The following is a 19,245-nucleotide window of genomic DNA, read 5'->3' as shown; positions in this document are numbered from 1 at the left end:
TGGGGGCTCAATCTCATGACTCTGAGATCACGGACCTGAGTCAAAAGCAAGAGTCAGACGCTTAATTGACTGAGCCACCCAGGCGCTCCCTATTTTGTTTTTTTTTTAAAAAGCCATTTCTAAGCCACTGCGGGGAAGCTTTATGCTACTGTTCAAGGTCAGTGAAATGAGCAGTCAGGGCAGGAGACTTCGCTTGTCCAGACAGGTCCTCCGACAAAAAGAGGTAGAGAAGTCAGGTGCTCTCTTTCTGCAGCTGAGCTGGCTGTATTGAAAGTATCCTAAAACAGGCGCCTGAAGGTCGGCCGGCCTCCTGGCTCTGCTTGCCACTGGGGAGGGCTGAGCTTTCCCACCGCCCGGGCCCAGGATGGGGCTGCCCCCTCTCCTCATCCACCGTGAGTCACGCCCACCCCGGGGCGGCGAGCCCTGCACGTGAGTGCCTCTGCCAACGGGGTCTCTCCTATCGCGGCGCCTGATCAGACATCCCCAGCCAAGACTCTTCTCCCCAAGACATCTATTTGGAAAGGAATGCTCCTCGGGTACTGTTTCTCACACACACCCTGGTGGCTTTGCCAAATTCTCAAGGGAGCGTTTCCACAAGGTGGCCATCTGCCATCTGTGGACCGAGCGTGGGAACTGCAGCCGTGGGGCGGGGGAATCAGGAGGGCCCCACCGGGGAGCCAGCCCGGCTCCCAGGCACACGCTTTTTCATTCACTCAACAAATATTTGTGGTGCACCTGCTGTGGGCCAGGCGCTGCTGTCGGGATGGGGGGCCGTGGGCTGGCTGTGCCCTCCTGGGTCTCTCGGTCCAGGTCTCAGTGAAATCCCCAGGCATCTAGCCTGAAGGAGGCAGCAATGTGAGCTAACCATGGCCTTCCAGCCCTGCCCCGCCACCTCCCAGTGGCGCCCCGGGCTCTCTTGCCTTAGTTTCTCCCTCTGTAGAATGAGAAGATGACACCAGGGTCCCTCCCTCGCAGAACTGGGGGGATTAATAAATGAATGTGTCCCCAGAATAGTGCATGTCCTGTGCCCTGCACCCCTGTGGCCTCTGACCGTCTTCCCTCCTGGATGGGCTTTCAGGGATGCCCTGCAACCGTCCCATCTTCCACTCATCCCATAAACGTGGGCACATAGAATAATATCAAATTATAGTCAAGGAAAGAGCAAACTGCAGCCATTTCCATAATGAGACCCATTTCTGTTAAAATATCATATACTTTGTAAAAGCAAAAGATCAGAAGCCACATCAGTGAGTGATCTTCCCTCATCCGCACAGGGAAGTAGTGCACAGTCACCGAGAGGGGGAAGGGCAGTCTCGGTACCCGGCTCTGGAGTGATGGCAGAGATCTCTGTGAACAGAGCAAGCGGGGGGAAGCGTGAGATGTGCGTTGATCCAAGACTGGCGCGAAACAGAGCGACAGCCGGCCATCCATCATCTTTCTCTCTCTCTCTCCCCGTCTAACTACCTATCAACTATCTACTCTCTCTCTTCTATCTTCTGTCTATGTATCTATCACCCCTTAATCTGCTTCTATTTTAAAAACAGACAGGGAGAATAATCCATGAGCATTTTCGGAGGATGTCCATTTTTGGAGGGCGTGGGATGGAGACACAACTTCTTTGTACACACCTCGTCTTACAGATTGGACTTGGGGCCCAATAAATAGCTCCCATGCTTACAAAACAAAATTAACGTTTAGAAAGCAAAAATATACCAGATATGTCAAAGGCGTATCAAGATATATCGAAACTAAAATAAGAGGAACCGAGTGTGTAGCCATGCGGTGGGTGGCCCGACCAGCTGGAGGGAGCTGCTCTGAGTCGGGCGAGGTGTGGGGGTGAGGAAGTTCTTCGAGGAAGAAGCGTGACAAAGACAAAAGAAGTGCGAAAAGAAAGAACCACCTCGGACCTTCCCCAGTAGTTATGCTGTGGGTGTTATTATTCGGGGCTGGGATGTCGAGAGAGAAAGCAAACGTGACGCCTAAACTCTACCATCACCTGTGTCACGGGGGAACGGAGATGTGAAGGAGCCCTGAGTTTGCAAGGGAAATGGCACAGAATAATAAGAAAAATTAATAAAAAAAAAGATCATGCCAACATGGCTTTGAATTGGGCCAATTATCCATCGTAATGGGAGTATGTTTCTGGGGGGCGTGGTTCCCCCAACAGAACGGTTCTCTCTTCCTCCTCTGCACCTCCTGCAGGAAACTCCCATTTCTACCAAAACGAGCTGCTGCGTTGTGTTTCGTGGAGTGAACCTTCAGGCCCTTCTAAGAACAAAAGGTGAAAGAGGCTATTCAGGGTTCCCTTACCATCTCTCCCCATCTGCTCAGTTACTTCCATCCAGAAGCAATGGGGGGATTGTTGTATTTTATTTTTCCCTATTAATTTTAGAGCTCAGAGAAAACATATTCACGTTTCTATAATAATCTGTCATTTAAAAGTTACGAGGCAACAGTGGGTCCGAGTTACTTGCGTAACTATGTGGAGTGGGCTCTGCGGAAATCAGGGTTTGCCTGCTCTCTGGAACCGGTTCCCGTTCTGACTCCGGACCGGAAGGGTCTGGAAGGTGTGGGCAGCACAAGCACACACACCCCCCCCCCCCCCCCCCCCCCCCCCCCCCGTCCCAGGAGACGGGCCGTGCAACGTCCGGACGTGCTCTCTGACGGAAGCTCGCGAGGTTCTGCGGCCGGCCGGAGCTGAGAGGAAAGCGCCTTGAATTATGTAATCTTTAAATTATTTTCAAACGCAACCCTGCTTCATGGTGACCGATTTCACGGGTACTTTAAAGCATAAACAAATGGTGCATAAATTAAATGCTCATTTTTGAATTTGCTGAGAGAAAAGTCAAGATTGATTTTTCAGGAAAATGGCTCAAATGTGAAACCTATCTTGTTGGAAGCAGGAGGAGATCAAAGGAACGACTGTAGAATGAATGAAGAAAACTAACTTTTGTAAAACTTTATCTGTGGACAGCCTCCCTCTTAAGGTCGGATGGACTTTACCCTGTGTGTGCGCGCATGTGCACGTGTGCACGTGTGTGAGCATGTGCGTGTGTGCGTGTGTGCGAGCCTGAGCCAGAGTCTCCCCACTCAGCCACACCAGACCCCCAGCCCAGAATGCAGCCAGGAGAACCCCACACATAGAAGCCCCTCACGGTCCACATCCGGCATCTGGGGCCCTCTGGGGAAGAGACTGCCGGAGCACATGGGGCCTCTAGCTTTCCTGTCCCGAAAGAACCTTCGGGACTGCCAGAGGTTTGGAGAGCAGGGGAGACCGACACGGGGAATTGTCAAGGGAAGAGCGCCCGGCGGTTCCTGACCGACAGGGCCCCGAGCCCCTCAGGACCCACGGTGTGTGTGTCCGTCTCTAGAGTGAGGATCAGAGAGAGGAAGTGAGGAAGACGAGGCAGCACAGCACCCCGTCTTCCCACGCCCTCGCCTCCCGCACACCCTGGGGGTGCCCGCTTTCGGGCACGCCCATGACGTGCTTGCATCTCCCTCAGGCAGACACCGAGCCACGGCGCTAAACTGCAGGGGGGCTGTGCAGGTCACCCAGAGACAGTCACGCGAGCCCAGGCTTTCTGATCTCCCAGGGATGCTTGACATAGATCTACGCACACGCTTATACACACGCACGCATACATGTGCACGCCGGCGCACACCCACCCACATGCGCACACACAGACGTACATGCGTGCATGTGTGCATATATATATAAAATAATTGCCTTTTAACAAAATTAACACACTTCATTTTCAGAGCAATTTTAGGTTTTTGTTTTGCTGTTTCAGAAAAATTACACAGAAAGCACAGAATTCCCATGTACCCCCTTCCCTGCCGCCCTACCAGCCCCCCCAGCTTCCTTCATTACTGGCATCTGGTGTTAATGTAGTACTTTATTACCATTTATGAAGCAATATTGATAAATGATCATTAACTAATAATTTTTAATGAAGTTTAGCTAAACATTTTATTTATTTTTAAGGGTTTTATTTATTTGACAGAGAGCGAGCGGCGGAGGGAGAGGGAGAAGCAGACTTCCTGCGGAGCAGGGAGTCCGATGCAGGGCTCGATCCCAGGACCCCGGGATCACGACCTGAGCCGAAGGCAGACGCTCAACCGACTGAGCCACCCAGGCGCCCCTTAACTAAACATTTTAAATACGTGATTGACTTTTTAAAAGGCTCTCATTTTTCCACACTTGTAGATCAATGTTGAAATACTTTCACTTTGTGAGGAGAGAATTTTCCCGCAACCAGCAAGTGTCCTCGGGCAAGTGCAGGAAATGGGAGAGGCGCACCTAGGAGAGGGAGGCTTGGTCCACACTGCGGGGGCCGGCGCCCCGGGGGAGCTGGGAGGCCAGGTGAACGCAAGCCCGGGAGCTGGGACATGGGCCCGAGGTAGAGACCCAGGACACGGGCCCTGTCCTCAGGCCTTGCTTGCAGATTCTCTGGGCTCTGTTACGTAAAAGCCCACCTATTTACTTTCCTGCACGATAGTGAGAAGACTCGTCCCACATGGGCACTCTGCAGCCTGGCCACCAGAGTCTCCTGAACCGCAGCCTGGCAGGTACCCTGTCTTCTGACCTGCCCTTGACGCTCCCCGGTTATCACAGAAACCACAGCTGAAGGGCCGCTCATCTCAGAGACGAGACGCACAAACCGTGCTGCACGCTGGGCACCAGGCTCCAACCACGAATGAAAAAGAAATCAAGGGAAGCATTAAAACAGTACAGTTTTTCTAACTTTGATTTGCAAAACAAAAGCTCTGCAAGCAACCACTATGACATTTGTATTAGTTATTAAAAAGCCTACTTTAAGGGCGCCTGGGGAGCTCAGGGGGTTAAGTGTCTGACTCTTGGTTTTGGCTCAGGTCATGATCTCAGTGTCGTGGGGTCGAGCCCCGCCTTGGGCTCCGTGCTCAGCATGGAGTCTGCTTGACCTTCTCCCTCTGCTCCTCCCCCCCCCCCCACGCTCTCTCTCCTATTTATGTATTTGACGGAGAGAGACACAGCGAGAGAGGGAACACAAGCAGGGGGAGCGGGGGAGGGAGAAGCAGGCTTCCCGAGGAGCAGGGAGCCCGATGCGGGGCTTGATTCCAGGACCCCGGGATCATGACCCGAGCTGAAGGCAGACGCTTAACGACTGAGCCACCCAGGCGCCCCTAAAATATTTTTTTAAAAAGCCCACTTTAGGGGCGCCTGGGTGGCTCAGTTGGTTAAGCATCTGCCTTCAGCTCAGGTCATGACGCTGGGGTCCTGGGATCGAGTCCCACGTGGGCCTCCCTGCTCCGCGGGAAGCCTGCTTCTCCTTCTCCCTCTGACTGCCGCTCCCTCTGCTTGTGCTCTCTCTCCGTCAAATGAATAAATAACACCTTTTAAAAAATTTAAAAAAATTAAAAAGCCTACTTTAGCATCAATTTTTAAAGTAATGCCTACTGTCTTGAATAAATGTACGTATCCTGATTCCAACAAACTCTAATTACTTGCCAGGTATTTCTGGCATATTTTAAAGCAGTTCTTTTAAATATTTTAGCCTCCAGCCCAGATGGGCCTGTACTTCCAGGACTGACTCTCCAACAATATCCAACATATGCAGGGGTGAGCGATGTGGCCCCTCTGGAGGGTTCCTAGTTCCTTCCTTCTGTGGACCGAGGGAAGGCCGGAAGCAGAACGGAAGGGGCTCTCCCGGGCAAGTCCCCAGCACAGGGAGACCAGAGCGCCCCACACGGCAGATGGGCACAAAACATTGCAAACAGCCATTGGGCAGACGTAGGAATTGAGAGAGAAAGAGAGAGAGTAATTGCTGTGCAAACCATACATGTTTCTACGCTAAACTACTCAGCATCCAATCATGGGCCACGAGCCAAGGAACAACACCATAAAAACCCTCATTACAGGGAAATTCAGGGTAGAGAGTCACTGTTGTTGTTTTAAAAAATTAAGTGTTCACTTTCTCTGGGGATTCATCTCGGTAATTCTTTCCATGGCTTGGGCAGACTCTAATTAATCATATTTTAAAATCTGACTTCTTAGCATCTTCAGAGGGGACTATTCTAGTCTCGTTGTAGTCAGTCTGAAAATCCCCACAAAGTTGATCTGTGCTTCTAGGAAAAGTACAAAGAACCCTATCTCACCACACCATGTGTTCTCTCCTGGCTCCCGGGGTCCTTCACTGGCAAAGTGTTTGCTCCACAAACACACGCTCTAAAATTCTGCCTGAACTCATCACGGAAGTATAACTTAACAAAAGATTTTAAAAGGCTAGCATTCACAGGTTTCCCTGAAAATCGACATGACACAGAAGTATCAGTGAGGGTCACATAGAACCAGGAAGTTTAGCACAGATAGAAATGATTCAGATTCAGATTCAGATGCAGATAAAATAGCGCTGCAGGGGCTTCGTCACTAGCTTGTGACTAGATCTCAAGGTCGTGCGTTGGAGCCCCGTGCTGGGGGTAGAGTTTTCAAAAATAAATAAATGGATAAACTTTAAAAAATAATAATAGACCAACAAACTTAAACTAGCTTTAAAAAAAATAAAATAAAAAAATAAAATAAAATAACATTACAGTTAAAAATTACAATTAAAAATTTGAATATAGATTTGCAATAATAAATCAGCCGATCTAAATATTTCAGAAGGCGTTTCTACCTGTCCTGTAATTTACTCATGTTTAACACTCATTTGCAAAGACAAACTCAATGAATATTTAAAAACCCATTTTAAAATACTAATCGAGGGGCTGGCTCAGTCCAGAGAGCACGGGACTCTTCATCTCGGGGTCATGAGTTCAAGCCCCACATTGGGCATGGAGATTACTTAAAATACATAAATGAATAAAATAAGTTTTGAAAAAAAAATGCTAGCCAAAAATCTTGGAACTTGAGTTGAATTTGTGAATGTGTGTGTGTGTGTGTGTGTGTGTGTGTGTGTGTGTGTGTGTGAGAGAGAGAGAGAGAGAGAGAGACTGCATGGAAGAAAATGTTTTATTTCAGCTGACATTTCCCATGAGAAAAGCTGCTGTGAACAGGGCCTCGAATTTGGAAAGCATCATTAGGCCAACAGCAGATTTTATCATGGGTCATGCGAGCCCAGCCATGTGCTGCCTGATCTTAGAATGTGCCAACACGCATGCTTCCCACTTGGAAGTGGAGTGGTCAAGGATCAAGCACCTTCTGACCATTTTAATTCATCACAGATGCTAGGGACCTAAGTGGTTTGTAAGTGCACGAGGCGGGGGCCTTCAGCTCCCCACATCACTACAAAATTAGGGAGGTTCCTAGAAATTAGAAGAAGGGGAAACTCTCCCCTTGCTGCTGTCCCCGGGCAGCAGGATCACCCTGATTCCACACATAGTCTGAGGGTGCCCCAAATATGTCAGGTCCAAAAAAGTCTGTGTCACCCCAAATTATAAACTAGGAAGACGAATACCTTTAAAGGTACTTTAGCCTTCTGGTAAATGGCTTCCTTTAAGCTTGCATCCGACGAAGCTGTTTGTTGGATGGATATCAGAAAGTACATGCACTTGACTTCTCGAGAAAAAAAAAAGACCAATTCCTTTAAACAAATAAAAACAGTAACTACAAGAAAATATGCCATTCTCTCTTAAAAACTCTAAACACTTCTAAAACTTCCAATTTCTGAGCTTCCATTCCCCCCACCCCCGGAATCTTAACAGCAAGTAATGCATTTTCTAGACCTTTCTTAAGAGAACTTCAAATCAAAATATAATTAACATGAAAAAGAACTCCTACCAGACTGGCACAGAGTTGTTTTCCCAGGGGCAGCTGGGAGGAAGGCAAGTCTGTGAATGTGGCCTACCGGGACTCCCCCTACCACCACCGCCCCATCTCCTCCCCTCACCCCGCCACCTCTGCCTTCCCAGCCCTTCCCAGGCTGACACTTCCCTGTAGAGTAATGACGTGATGCTGACGTCACAGCCTTGCCCATTCAGTTCAGAAGTACTCAAGGCCTACTGCACCTCCATGATTAATTAGGAATTACCTGCCAGTCTGTCCAGAACAGCTGTGAATGCTATACACCCAGTCATGCCCTGCCTTCAGATTCAAAAGGGAGTGCCGATTTGAAGCATAGCACCATGATTCAGGAACCTTCAAAACTTCATACTTCCAATGTCCTAATTGAATCCAGACCACAGAAAAAAATATTTTGCAAGGGTATTTCATTTGTTAACAAGAAAAAAAAAAAAAAGCAATTGATTTTACCGTGTTCTGGAATCTACTGTTTCTCGAGATCAAAAACTTAGCCAATTTGGAAAACATTCCTGGACAAGAGGGACAAGAGGGACAAGAGGGACAAGCCGAACGTTCTCCTGAGGGCGTGCTTCCCACCCTAAAGGCACGTCCTGTGTATTATAAAAAGAGCTCCTTCACCTGGGTGATGATTTCCTGGCTGTGAGTGAGGTACCATTACTCTTTGCAAGGCATTCTAAAAGTGAAAGAGAGATTGGTACCGTAAGCAGTGTTTACACGTGCACGGCAAGGTGAAGGGAAGACACAGCACCACACAAACTAGAGAGCCCGGGAAGCTTCGCGTCCCCCCCCAGCGTCATGGGACAGTAATGAACTTAGTCTCTTTACAAACTTAATATCTGAAGTTTGTAAAACGCATTCAGCTTTGAGGTAAACACAATGCTTTGGATGCCGGATTGGTCAAAAATTTAAATTCCCCTGGGAAACCGATCAGTCAAGAAATCAAGTTCAAAGACGTATGGAGGGAGTAACATGCCTAGAAAGAAAAGCAAGCCACAGAAATGCACAATGATGAACTGTTTGTTTGCAAGAACAAGAGATGGCGTTTAGCCTGCGTAAAAATGAGTTTATTATTGGTGCACAGGATTAAAGATAGAACCTGCGGTGAGTAACAGGTAGTTTCCCCCCAGCCTCGCAGTCACATCGGGTATGAAGGTGTGGGTAAGGACTCTACATCTGAGCAACGTTCTTTGTTCAGATGTCTCGGGGCCGTCGTGCTTCCTGCCGGCGCCCACACGCAGACTCCCGCCTCCACGGTGGTTCAGACATGCTTAGTTTCCCTTCGTCTTACCACAGGCAGGTGGTGCAGACTCATCGTGGTTTTATCACCCCTGGGAAAGTGAGGATTTTAAAAACATTATCCTCTCAGAGATGTTCTGTGATCTTTACTGCTGGAGACAGGACGCTAGTCAATATATTCTAGAAGCTCTCTATGCACTTGTCACGTTTAACTTAAGTGAAATGATTCAGAGTTTTTAAGTCGCCAGATTTCAACAATACGCACACAGCCCTCGTCAGGAAGACCCTTAACTACGATAAGTAAAATTTAGAGTTTATAGTCAATATTGGGAACCCCTGACGGCTCAGAGTTGAGTCGGAGAGGAGAGCGTGTCTGGAGAAAACGCAGAAGAACAGACTGGTTAGGGAGTTCGTTGGTGGGTTTACAGACTAAGAGGTTGTGAGACATTAACTCTCCTCGCTTTTCTTGACCTTTAGTGAGGACGGAAGAAGACGTACCCTCCATTATCCAACATGAAGGTGTTTGGGGACAGGAACACTCACGTGGTTGTGTGACATTGTGAAATCTCTTCCACTTGCTTCGTTAATAAAAATAAATCATGTCCGGGGTAGTTTAGCCAGATTTCTGTTCTTGGTTGGAAATCGTGGTGCCAAATCGCAGCTAAGGGCTATAAACGTTGAGCTGGTCCCAAGTTGAGGAGAAAGACGCTCGGCTCAGCCCTGAGCCACTGGAGCCAGGGATGAGCTGTCCACCAAACAGAAGTTCTCACATTTGCATTGTGCATGGGAGGTGCCGGCGAGCCCTGGAGAGTCAGAAGTCTGCCTGTGGCTGGTGAGGAATCAGTTGAAATATTTAGGCTTTGACTCCACTTGGAGGCAGGGGTGGGGTTGGGGGTTAATTATACCCAGAGTGGGAAAGCTCGCTTATGGGAGCCATGACCAACAGGAGCCGGGGAAGTCATTTAATATTTTTGTTGTTGTAGCCTTTTAAATTAAAAAGTAAAAAAAAAAAATGGGCCCTAGTTTAAAAAAGAAAAGCCTCTGTACTATTAGGTATCACATTCAGATGCTGGTTATTTCGGGAGCATTCTGATAAATCCTGGTGGGATGCTCTTAGTCAGGAGCCAAGGAATGTCCGCCTAGTGTGCGTTATCTCCACCAACAGTGTTCTTTTCTTAAAAGGAATTATTTGGCCCAAGTAGGGGGCTAGCAGCTTCTCATACCACAATTTCGCCAAAAGTACCGACACTGTTCTAAATACAGGGGAAGAAACCTGATTCCACAAATACGGCATTACAGATACATTAAGAAAAATGTCTAATGATATTTCACTGGCAAGGAGGTGAACCTTGTGGCTGAGAAACCCCACATCACCCCTTGACGAGATGACAGCCATCTCAGAAGGTTAAGGGGGTTAAGTGAGCTCGTGTTCACAGAGCCCCTGCCCAAGCAAGGGTCAGTACAACAGGCTCCTACTCTTGTCCCAAACTGATCTGCTGGATATTGAAATACAATTCAGTTACATATTTTTATTGACGCTTACAAGATGTACGTAAAAACTAAAAATCTAGTACACACGTTTCAGCTATTTCTAAAGTAGGAAAATCCATGTGCGGGCTACCAAAAAGATAGCCTGCTGCACAGACAGATTTTTACTTCGGATCCCAAGAGACTAAGAACATGAGACATGGGTATTTTTTTTTACTATGGTCTTTATGGGAAACTTCCACTATCTTTCATTTCATCCATGAGGAGTCTCCAATAGCCTTTGACGGGGAGGGTGCTAGAAAGCTGGAAGGCAGTGATCAGGATGGGTGGAGGCAGTCCAGGGAATAGGAATTTTTTTAAACCAAATCCTTCACCAGCTTATATATTTGAACACTGAGATGTACCCCAGGGTCTTCAAAAATGTATTGAAACTTTAGGCATTAGACTTATATGATTGTGTCACATAAATATCTTTATTTTTTTGCATTTCCATTATGTGATCACTTACCATAACGAAGCTCTTTTGTCCACTGGAGTCTTCCCGCTGCCCAAAGGGCTTCCTCTAGGATTGCTGGAGTGCTGGTCTGCTGCGCCTCACTCTTCCATCCTCTCTGCATTTGGAAAAGTCTTTCTTTAGCTACCTTTTTTTTTTTTTTTTCTTCTTTTGGAAGATATTTTTGCTGGGTATAAAATTTATGTTGACTGGGGGCGCCTGGGTGGCTCTGTCGGTTAAGCAGCCAACTCTTGGTTTTTCTGGCTCAGGTCCTGATCTCAGGGTTGTGAGATCGAGGCCCATGTTGGGCTCCGTGCTCAGACGGGAGTCTGCTTCTCCCCCTCCTCTGCCTCCACCCCCCCTTGCTCATGGTCTAGCTCTCTCTCTAAAATAAATCAATCAATCTTAAAATAATAGAATTTATGTTGAGTATTTCCTTCAATACTTCAAGGATGCTGCTCGCCTCACTTCTGGTTGGCACTATGTTGCTGAGTCGTCGGTCAACATTGTCTTTGTTCCCTGGAGTCATGTGTCTTTTTCCTCGGAGGCTCTGAGGTTTTTTTCCTTATCACTGGCCTCAAGCAATTTTGTTATCATATGCCTTTACGTGGTTTTCTTCATGATCTTGTGCTTGGGATTCATTGAGCTTCTCGAATCTGTGGGTTTATAGTTTTCCTCCAATTTGGGAAAATTAGGGTCATGATTTCTTCAGATATTTTTCCAGTCTCTCCCATCCCCGCTCCGAGGACTCTTCAGGGACTCGAATATCCCATATACTGGGCTGCTTGAAGTTGTCCCACAGCTCACTGATGCTTGCTCAGTTTTCCCCCAAGCGCCTTTTCTGCATATTTCATTTTGGATAGATTTTATTGCTGTCAGTTCACTGATCCTTTCTTCTGCCGAGTCTGACCTTCCGTTAACACCATCTGGCATACTTTTCATGTCACCACTGAAGTTTTGCCTCTAGGAGTTCAATCAGATCTGTTTTTAAAAACACATCCTCCATGCCTCTAACATGAGTAATTCTCCCTCTAGCTTTTTGAACATATGGAAAACAGTTAAATTTACTCTTTTAATGTCCCTGTCTAGTAATTCTATCATTTCTGAGCTGGGTTTTACTAGTTAATTTTGCTCCTCATCATGGGTCCTATTTTCCTGATTCTTCATGGTCTGGTGATTTTTGATCGGCTGCCCTCATGAATATTACATGGCTGGGGGATGAATATTTTTTTTTTAAAAGATTTTATTTATTTATTTGAGAGAGAGAGAATGAGAGATAGAGAGCACGAGAAGGAAGAGGGTCAGAGGGAGAAGCAGACTTCCTGCTGAGCAGGGAGCCCGATGTGGGACTCGATCCCGGGACTCCAGGATCATGACCTGAGCCGAAGGCAGTCGCCCAACCAACTGAGCCACCCAGGCGCCCCTGGGGGATGAATATTTTTATGTTCCTATAAAAATATGCTTCAGGAGAGCCTAGGTGGCTCAGTCCATGAAGCATCTGACTCTGGCTTAGGTCATGGTCTTGGGGTCCCGGGATCAAGCCCCATGTTGGGCTCCACACTCAGTGGGGAATCTGCTTGCCCCTCCCCCTGCTCATGCACCCTCTCCCTCTCTTTCTCTCAAATAAATAAAAGCTTAAAAAAAGTACTTCAGCTGTGTTCTGGGAGTCAGTTAAGGATCTTGGAAACAGTTTGATTTTGTTTTTAAGCTGCGTTTTGCTTTTAAGCTTTGTTAGGTGGGACCAGGGCAGAGCTTAGTGCGATTTCCTATGACGTTCACACAAAATGTTTCTGAGAACTCTGCCCCAAGTGCCCCAAGTTAGAGGCTTCTCACTCGGCACAGTGGGAATAGTTACCTTCTTCACATGCGTGCCCTGACAGCGCTCAGCTGAAGATGTGAGGGGGATGCTCTGCTGATCTCTGGAGTATTTTTCTCTCTGTACAGGCCCTCCGCCTAGGAAACTCTAGCTGCTTTGGCCTTCTTGGACCTCCAGGTCCATCCCATCGGTTCAGAGACTGGCTGTCCTCTGCCTGGGCTCCCTTTCGCTGCAGCCTGCAAATTCTTCCAGCTAAAAGCTGGGCAGTCACAGGCCTTGCCTTGCTGGTTTTTGATCTCTCAGGGGAGCCCTGTCCTTCACTCCTGATGCCAAGGGCTCAAGTTCCCAGGTGTCATGTGTTTTGCTTGGCTTTTTAGTTTCAATAAAGGAGGGTAAACCCAGTCCCTAGTCCCCCTTGGCCAGAAGCAGGAGTGCTCTGATCAGAGAATTGCATGTTCAAGACCCCAGAGTTTTTTTTTTCCCCCTTTGGCAGGACAACCAGTGGCACATGGGCCAGGGTGGTGGGGGGCTGTTTGCTGAGTGAGTAAGGAAGTTACTCAGGGGTCAGATAGCTTTAGCAATAAGGATATTTGCTGTTTCAAGCTGCTGAGATTTTAGGTTTGTTTGTTACTGCATCATGAAATAGCCCATTCTGACCAAACAGGGTTTTCTGAGTACTCCATGAGACAGACTATATGAAGAGAACATCGTATGTGACGGATACAGAGCGTAGGAAGAATGAGGCACAGTACTCAGTCCACAGTAAGTCCTACGAAACCACACAAACCAAATGTGAGACTACACTGGCAAGGGACAGCCATTCACTCCAAGTGTTAGTAACCTTGACTTGCATCTGGCTTCACTGTGCTGGGTGGACTCGGGAAAACGACATCAAGATGAAGAAAACAGCAGAGTCCCTTCCTTCTGGAGCTGACTGAATAGCAGGGAAGCATGGATTGGGACAAATACGCTCCTTGGTGAACAGTCAACGTCATCCCCAACTGGTGAGTGCTGTGCCGAAAACATACAGTTTGCTCACAGAGTGGGAAAGGCTAGCTTCTGGAGGATTCAGGAAGGCTTCTCTGAGGAAGGGACATTTGAGCCAGGATCTGAAGGACAAGCAGGCATTAACCAGGTGCAGAGACCCCAGGAGGGGAGTGGCTGGAGGGAGCCTCGAGCCACAGAAAGGACCTGGTTGTGTCCAGAGAGCACTCAGAATCCACTGGAGGACACTGGACTTGTGCATGGATGACACAATAGAAGGGCACCCTTAGAGGGCCATCGAGGTGGCTTGGAGAACAGGCTCCTGGGGACGGGAGTGGGGTGGAGGGGCTGTCGGCTGAAAGTTGGGGACAGTCAAGGATGTGGTGAAACCTGACGGGTCCCTAAGTACTCAGACGTGAATGTGGGACACAGGGACACGTCCGGGTTGGCTCTGGGTGATGAGATGGATGACGGGGCTGTTGGCTTACATGGGCGCAACGGAGAAGGCCAGCTTTGGGGTCATAAATCCCATGGGTTAGACGCACCAAGCTTGATGCTGAGACGTCCGGGTGGAGAGGAGCTGGTGCACCTTGCTTCAGCGAAGGATGCAGCCAGCATCGCCCCTCTGCACCCCCCACAGCACAGGTGGGATAAGCTCCTAGTGCGGCCATGCTAATCTAGAGACAGTCCCCACCCCTTCCCTCATCACACGGCTGCTCCGTTTCGTGGCGTGCACTCAGGAGGGGAAAGAAGGGGCAGCGCTCTGGCCGAGTTCCAGCCCGTCCCGCAGGTGGTGATGCGGCGGCATGCAGGAGATGAGCACCCCGTGCGCGACAGACAGTACTCAGCAGGCACAGCCTCCATCGTCCCAAGGAAGTGTGCGGGGCTGGGCTCTCTGTGAGGACACGGCGTGGGTCTATCTCCCACCGAAGGGGCCCCTCGCCCTGAGGTGATCCATCTGTATGGAGCGGATGTGGGCAGGCAAACCTGTTGGTGGGGAAAGAGGAGGCTGCTCGGCTCAAAACAGCACGATGTGCAGCGCCAGGCCTGCGGGTGTGGTCTGTGCCCAGGGACCATGGTGCCGGCTCTTTGTCTGGGCCACCTAAGGCCACTGCTGGATTATTCTGCCTGCTGCACCTGCCACACCATCACACAGGCTCGTTCCCCACATCGTTCCAGAACCAGGGCCCCTGAATGTTGGTGCACTCAGGTCTCCCCGTCGTACGGGAGGTTTGTTTTCCGTGTGCGTGGAAAGACTTCACAGATTGCTGTTGTTAGTTTTGGTCCCACCATGCGGCAGTTAGCGGAGCAAATCGCTTCTCGGTATCCGTACTTCAGAGAAGTCCCAGGTGTCTGAGTAGCAATCCCCCTCCTTCCTTTGAAGTGTTCTGAAAGGCTGCACAGACAGCCACAGGGTCTGGCACACACAGCAAGGGGCTCCTCCTGGGCCGGAGGGCAGATGAGAGCTGCCCCCCGGAAGCTCCCGAAAATACGATTAATGGATCTAAGACAGGCTCTCGTAGCTCAAATCCCTCAACAGCGGATGGCACCTCGGGCGTTTCATAACTTTACAATGACCGCTCCTAACAAATCGGAACATATAATTAAATGTTTGTCTGATAATGTAAGGGATCATTCCAGGGCCGCTGGCTGAAGAAACGCCCTGCTTTTTGGTTCTCCCCTCTCTGGCTGCTCCAACTTTCCCTGTCCATTCTCCCCTGATCTAAGCTTTGCAAAAAATGACCACATGCACCCTCTTCATTGCCTTTTTTTAACCCCCTGTGGAAACTTCTGAGACCTCAGTATGTCCGGGAACATTTCAAATGCCCCGAAGACTGTAGGGGTTCCAGGCTGGGCAGCAATCACGACACAACTGGCAGGGGGAGCCACAACCGTCCTCAAATGACGCCCAGTGTGTTGACGACACGGGACGGGCAGTTTGGGCAGACGGCCAGCAAGTGAAAAACACAGGTCACTGCACCTTTTATTTGTCATTATACAAACTGATGGGACACGAAACACACTCAACTTGTCAAAACAGTCTCAATGCCTTTCAAAATCCCACGGGACGTCACCGACGATGAGGTCTTGGGCTGAGAAGCCCCGAGCTCTACACCTTTGGACGCTGTGGCCGGAAAGAATGCGTAAGGTCCGTGACTCTGCCCCCCACACCCGGAATTCTCCAAGGCGGGCTCCTGTCGGGCACGGTGAGGTGGCGCCCGGCACAGGTCACGTGTCCCCCGCGAGCGCCGCTCCGGAGACCCAGTCCCGTCCTTGCCACTGTGGCCTGGGATCCAGCTCCGCGAGATTCACACCGTGAAAGTGACACGGAACTATACAACTTTACAAATCCACAGGTCATGAGTAAGTTCCCGAGATTTCTTAGAATAACCTTAACATGGACTCACAGAGCTTGGTGGCCGTTCCTATGAACATAACTGTCCATCTGGGATCGGTCGAAAATTTAAACACTTCCCATCAGTAAACAGGGATGTATGCGCAGAGCAATCTACAGTCGGGGACTCTCTTGGCCGAGTGGCACTTTTTTTTTTTTTTTTTTTTGCTCCCCTGTCCCTCGTATGCAAATTCATAGCAATGGTTTTAAGATGACAGGGACCTATTTTGCCTCCCATAGTGGCCCTATTAAGACCAAGTGTGTCTACAGAAAACTCAGGAGTGAATCCAATTTTTATTCAGAGTTCTAACTGATGGTTACACGAAGGATCGTTCCACTGGTGTGTGTGAAGGAACAGTGCGCGGGCACCAGGGCCACACAGCCTACACGAGGTGCTTTAAAAACATCTGATGCATCCTTACTCCAGGCACGAAAACAATGTCTTTAAAAAAATAAAACTGTGATTTAAAAGGCCTTTATTACATGGGGACGAGGAGTAAGAGATAAAGGCTAACAGAGGGTTAATCGTGTTTGTACTTTTACTTGGTCATTCACCCTTTCTATGCTTTAAGAGCCAAAAAAAAAAAAACTGTCAGTGATTTTTTAAAAAAATATGTTAGGAACCTTGGTGCTCTTGATGATCCCGTGGGTACCCAGACCATTTATATTTGGAGAATGAAGACAATATTTTAGAAAATATATCACTCCTAGCCCAAGTTCATTTGATGAAACTATTGTGTATAAAGCAGTTAATTATATACATAAATAACATAAAAATAATTATCATAAATTAAAAAGTCAAATAATCTCCCACTATGAATTCAACCACCAGGTAGGAGACAGAAGTGTGACTGAGCTGTGTCTGGAGACCCTCTTACGTACCGCATGTTTGAGCATCTCCGTAGTTCTGAAGGCATGCATTGCACGAAACAAATTCTAGCCCTAGCCTCAGAATCTTGCTACTTGGAATAAAGTGAAGTGCTGGGAAACTTGCATTTTGCAGAACAAATCATCCTTAGCCTCACCGGCAACACAAGATTCCTCCGGCCTATGTATCCACTTCTTGACTCCTTGTTGTTGTTTCTTCCATGTGGATCTCCCAAGGAATATAGGATGCCCGACAAAGAGTGAGCAAGGCCAGAATAAGGCAAATGTCATGATGTCATTGTGGACAGCGTTACAAGGTATCAGGAGGGTAAACACTGAGCCCGTGTCCCTGGCTGAGCAGCAGGAGGGCGTGAGCCTGGCCCAGCGCCTCTGACAGGTGCCCACGTGCGTGAAAGCGCGTGTCCCAGGGACGGAGACGTGGCTGTTACTCGGCACATTTGTCCACAAAGGCTGTTCACGCTTCTCCTCGTGAACTAACCTTTTCTGCTTTCATTGCTGCCTGGCAGGAAACAGCAGTACGTCTGTACTTCAGAAAAACCTCTATTTTCCTGCTGTGAAGAGCCAAGCTCGTTCAACATTTTTCTAGAACACTGGTCTTAAAACATGTCAACCTTTGGAATTCAGTTGAGACAGAAAGAAAACATGAATTTCTTCCCTGTTCTTCGGTGGGTTTGGCTGAGCCTCAGCCGTAATAAATATATTTGGCTGGCAGAGGATCCCGAGCAGCTCTGCAGGAGCCGCCGGAAGGGACTTGTCACACACGGTGCTGTGTCCCTTGCGCTCAAGAAGCCGCGCAGAGCTGCACGCGGACCAACATTCCTACAGTGCAAACGACTTCAGCATGTTAAAAATCAAAAACAACATGGCCACCACAGTCTTGAATACATAACACAGGCTTGAAATAAAGTAAAAAAAAAAAAAAAAAAAAATACAAAAAATCGATCCATGTTATGTTACAAAGACGCCTCTGAGGCCCGAGTCAGCGACCTCAGAGACCCCTCGCCCGGAACGAATGCGCCCAGAGGGTCGTCCGCAGCCACACTCACACATCTTCGGCCCAAAGTTGTATAACAAATTTGACTCAACTCAAATTTCAAAGAAAATAAACATCACTTTAACGTCTAACTGCTCATTCACCAAAAACACCCAGAAGCGAGAAATCAGAGTTTCCTCGCGGTGCACTGCCCCATGGGGATCCTCACTGCATCCCCCCTTGCAGTAACTACACCCTGAAGGAGGCAGGCGAGCCACTGTGTTCCTCCTGACATGACATATCACTCGCCCGTTCCTGCTTGCCCCACTTCCCCAGAGCCCGTGTCCCCCAGAGTGAGTTCTGCTGGGCACGGGCTGCGTGGCTGGCACATGCGGCCACCTGCCGGGGGTCACTCGAGGCACACCGACAGACTGTGATGCCGGGCAGGGGATCTGGACAGAGTTCTGCAAAGCTAAGTCAACCTCACATTGCCATAATGATTTTTTTTTTCTCGGTTTGGTATCCAGCAAACGAATCTCAAAAATAAAAAAGAACACCCGTGCGTCGGTCTCCGTCTGAGTTCTGTGTCGCGTGACTCAGTAGCTGTACATCTGCTGCTGGGGCTCGGCCTGCACCTGCGGCGGGGGCACCTGCGGCGGGGGGGGCGCCTGCGGCGGGGGGGGTGGCAGGACGTCCGTCTGCGGCACCGCACGCCATGTGAGTGGGTGCTGGTCGCCGAGCTGGTTCCCCAGGGGTGTGATAGAGTTGACCAGCGTGGTCAGATTGATGAAGTGGGCCACGGACTGCGGGTTTGAGGCTTCGGGCTGGGGGTGGATCTGGATGTCGTTCTGGCGGTTGTGCAACATGGCGGAGCCGCTGACGGTGTCAAAGGTCACGGTCAGGATGGAGTTGTCCAGCTGCAGCTGGCGCTCCGGGGTGGTTAGGTGCCCAACAGCCACCGGCTGGAGATTGGTAAACTGAGTCCCAGCGGCGGTGGTGATAGGGGTCACGGTGATGTTGGTCAGGCCCACTGAGCTCGATGGAGTGGTCACATTTGGGTCACCCAGGGTCACTACCACCTGCAAGGGTCACACACAATGCAGGACCATTAATAGTCTGCAGAACAGCCAACCGCAGAGCCTTCCGCTGCAGGAACCCCACGCCTGGCCCCCTGCCTTGCCCGAAGGAAGAGAGG

The 19,245-nt window shown here is 49.1% G+C and overlaps 1 protein-coding gene across 2 annotated transcripts in view; it reads right to left on the bottom strand.

The window, feature by feature from the left end:
• Positions 1–15,773: 15,773 nt before the first annotated feature.
• Positions 15,774–19,245, bottom strand: part of PRDM15 (PR/SET domain 15) — a 64,816-nt gene continuing 61,344 nt past the window's right edge. For both annotated transcript variants that reach the window (XM_088023776.1, XM_088023779.1), the window contains exon 24: positions 15,774–19,129. In XM_088023776.1, coding sequence (XP_087879902.1) covers positions 18,647–19,129 — 483 coding nt within the window. In that variant the 3' untranslated portion in view covers positions 15,774–18,646. The remainder of the gene's footprint in view (positions 19,130–19,245) is intronic.

This window comes from Eumetopias jubatus, unplaced genomic scaffold (assembly GCF_037043125.1).
Source record: "Eumetopias jubatus isolate StellerSeaLion01/CBP00866 unplaced genomic scaffold, mEumJub1_p1.0 scaffold_1, whole genome shotgun sequence".
Classification (NCBI taxonomy): Eukaryota; Metazoa; Chordata; class Mammalia; order Carnivora; family Otariidae; genus Eumetopias; species Eumetopias jubatus.
This window is presented reverse-complemented; position numbering and strand designations above follow the sequence as displayed.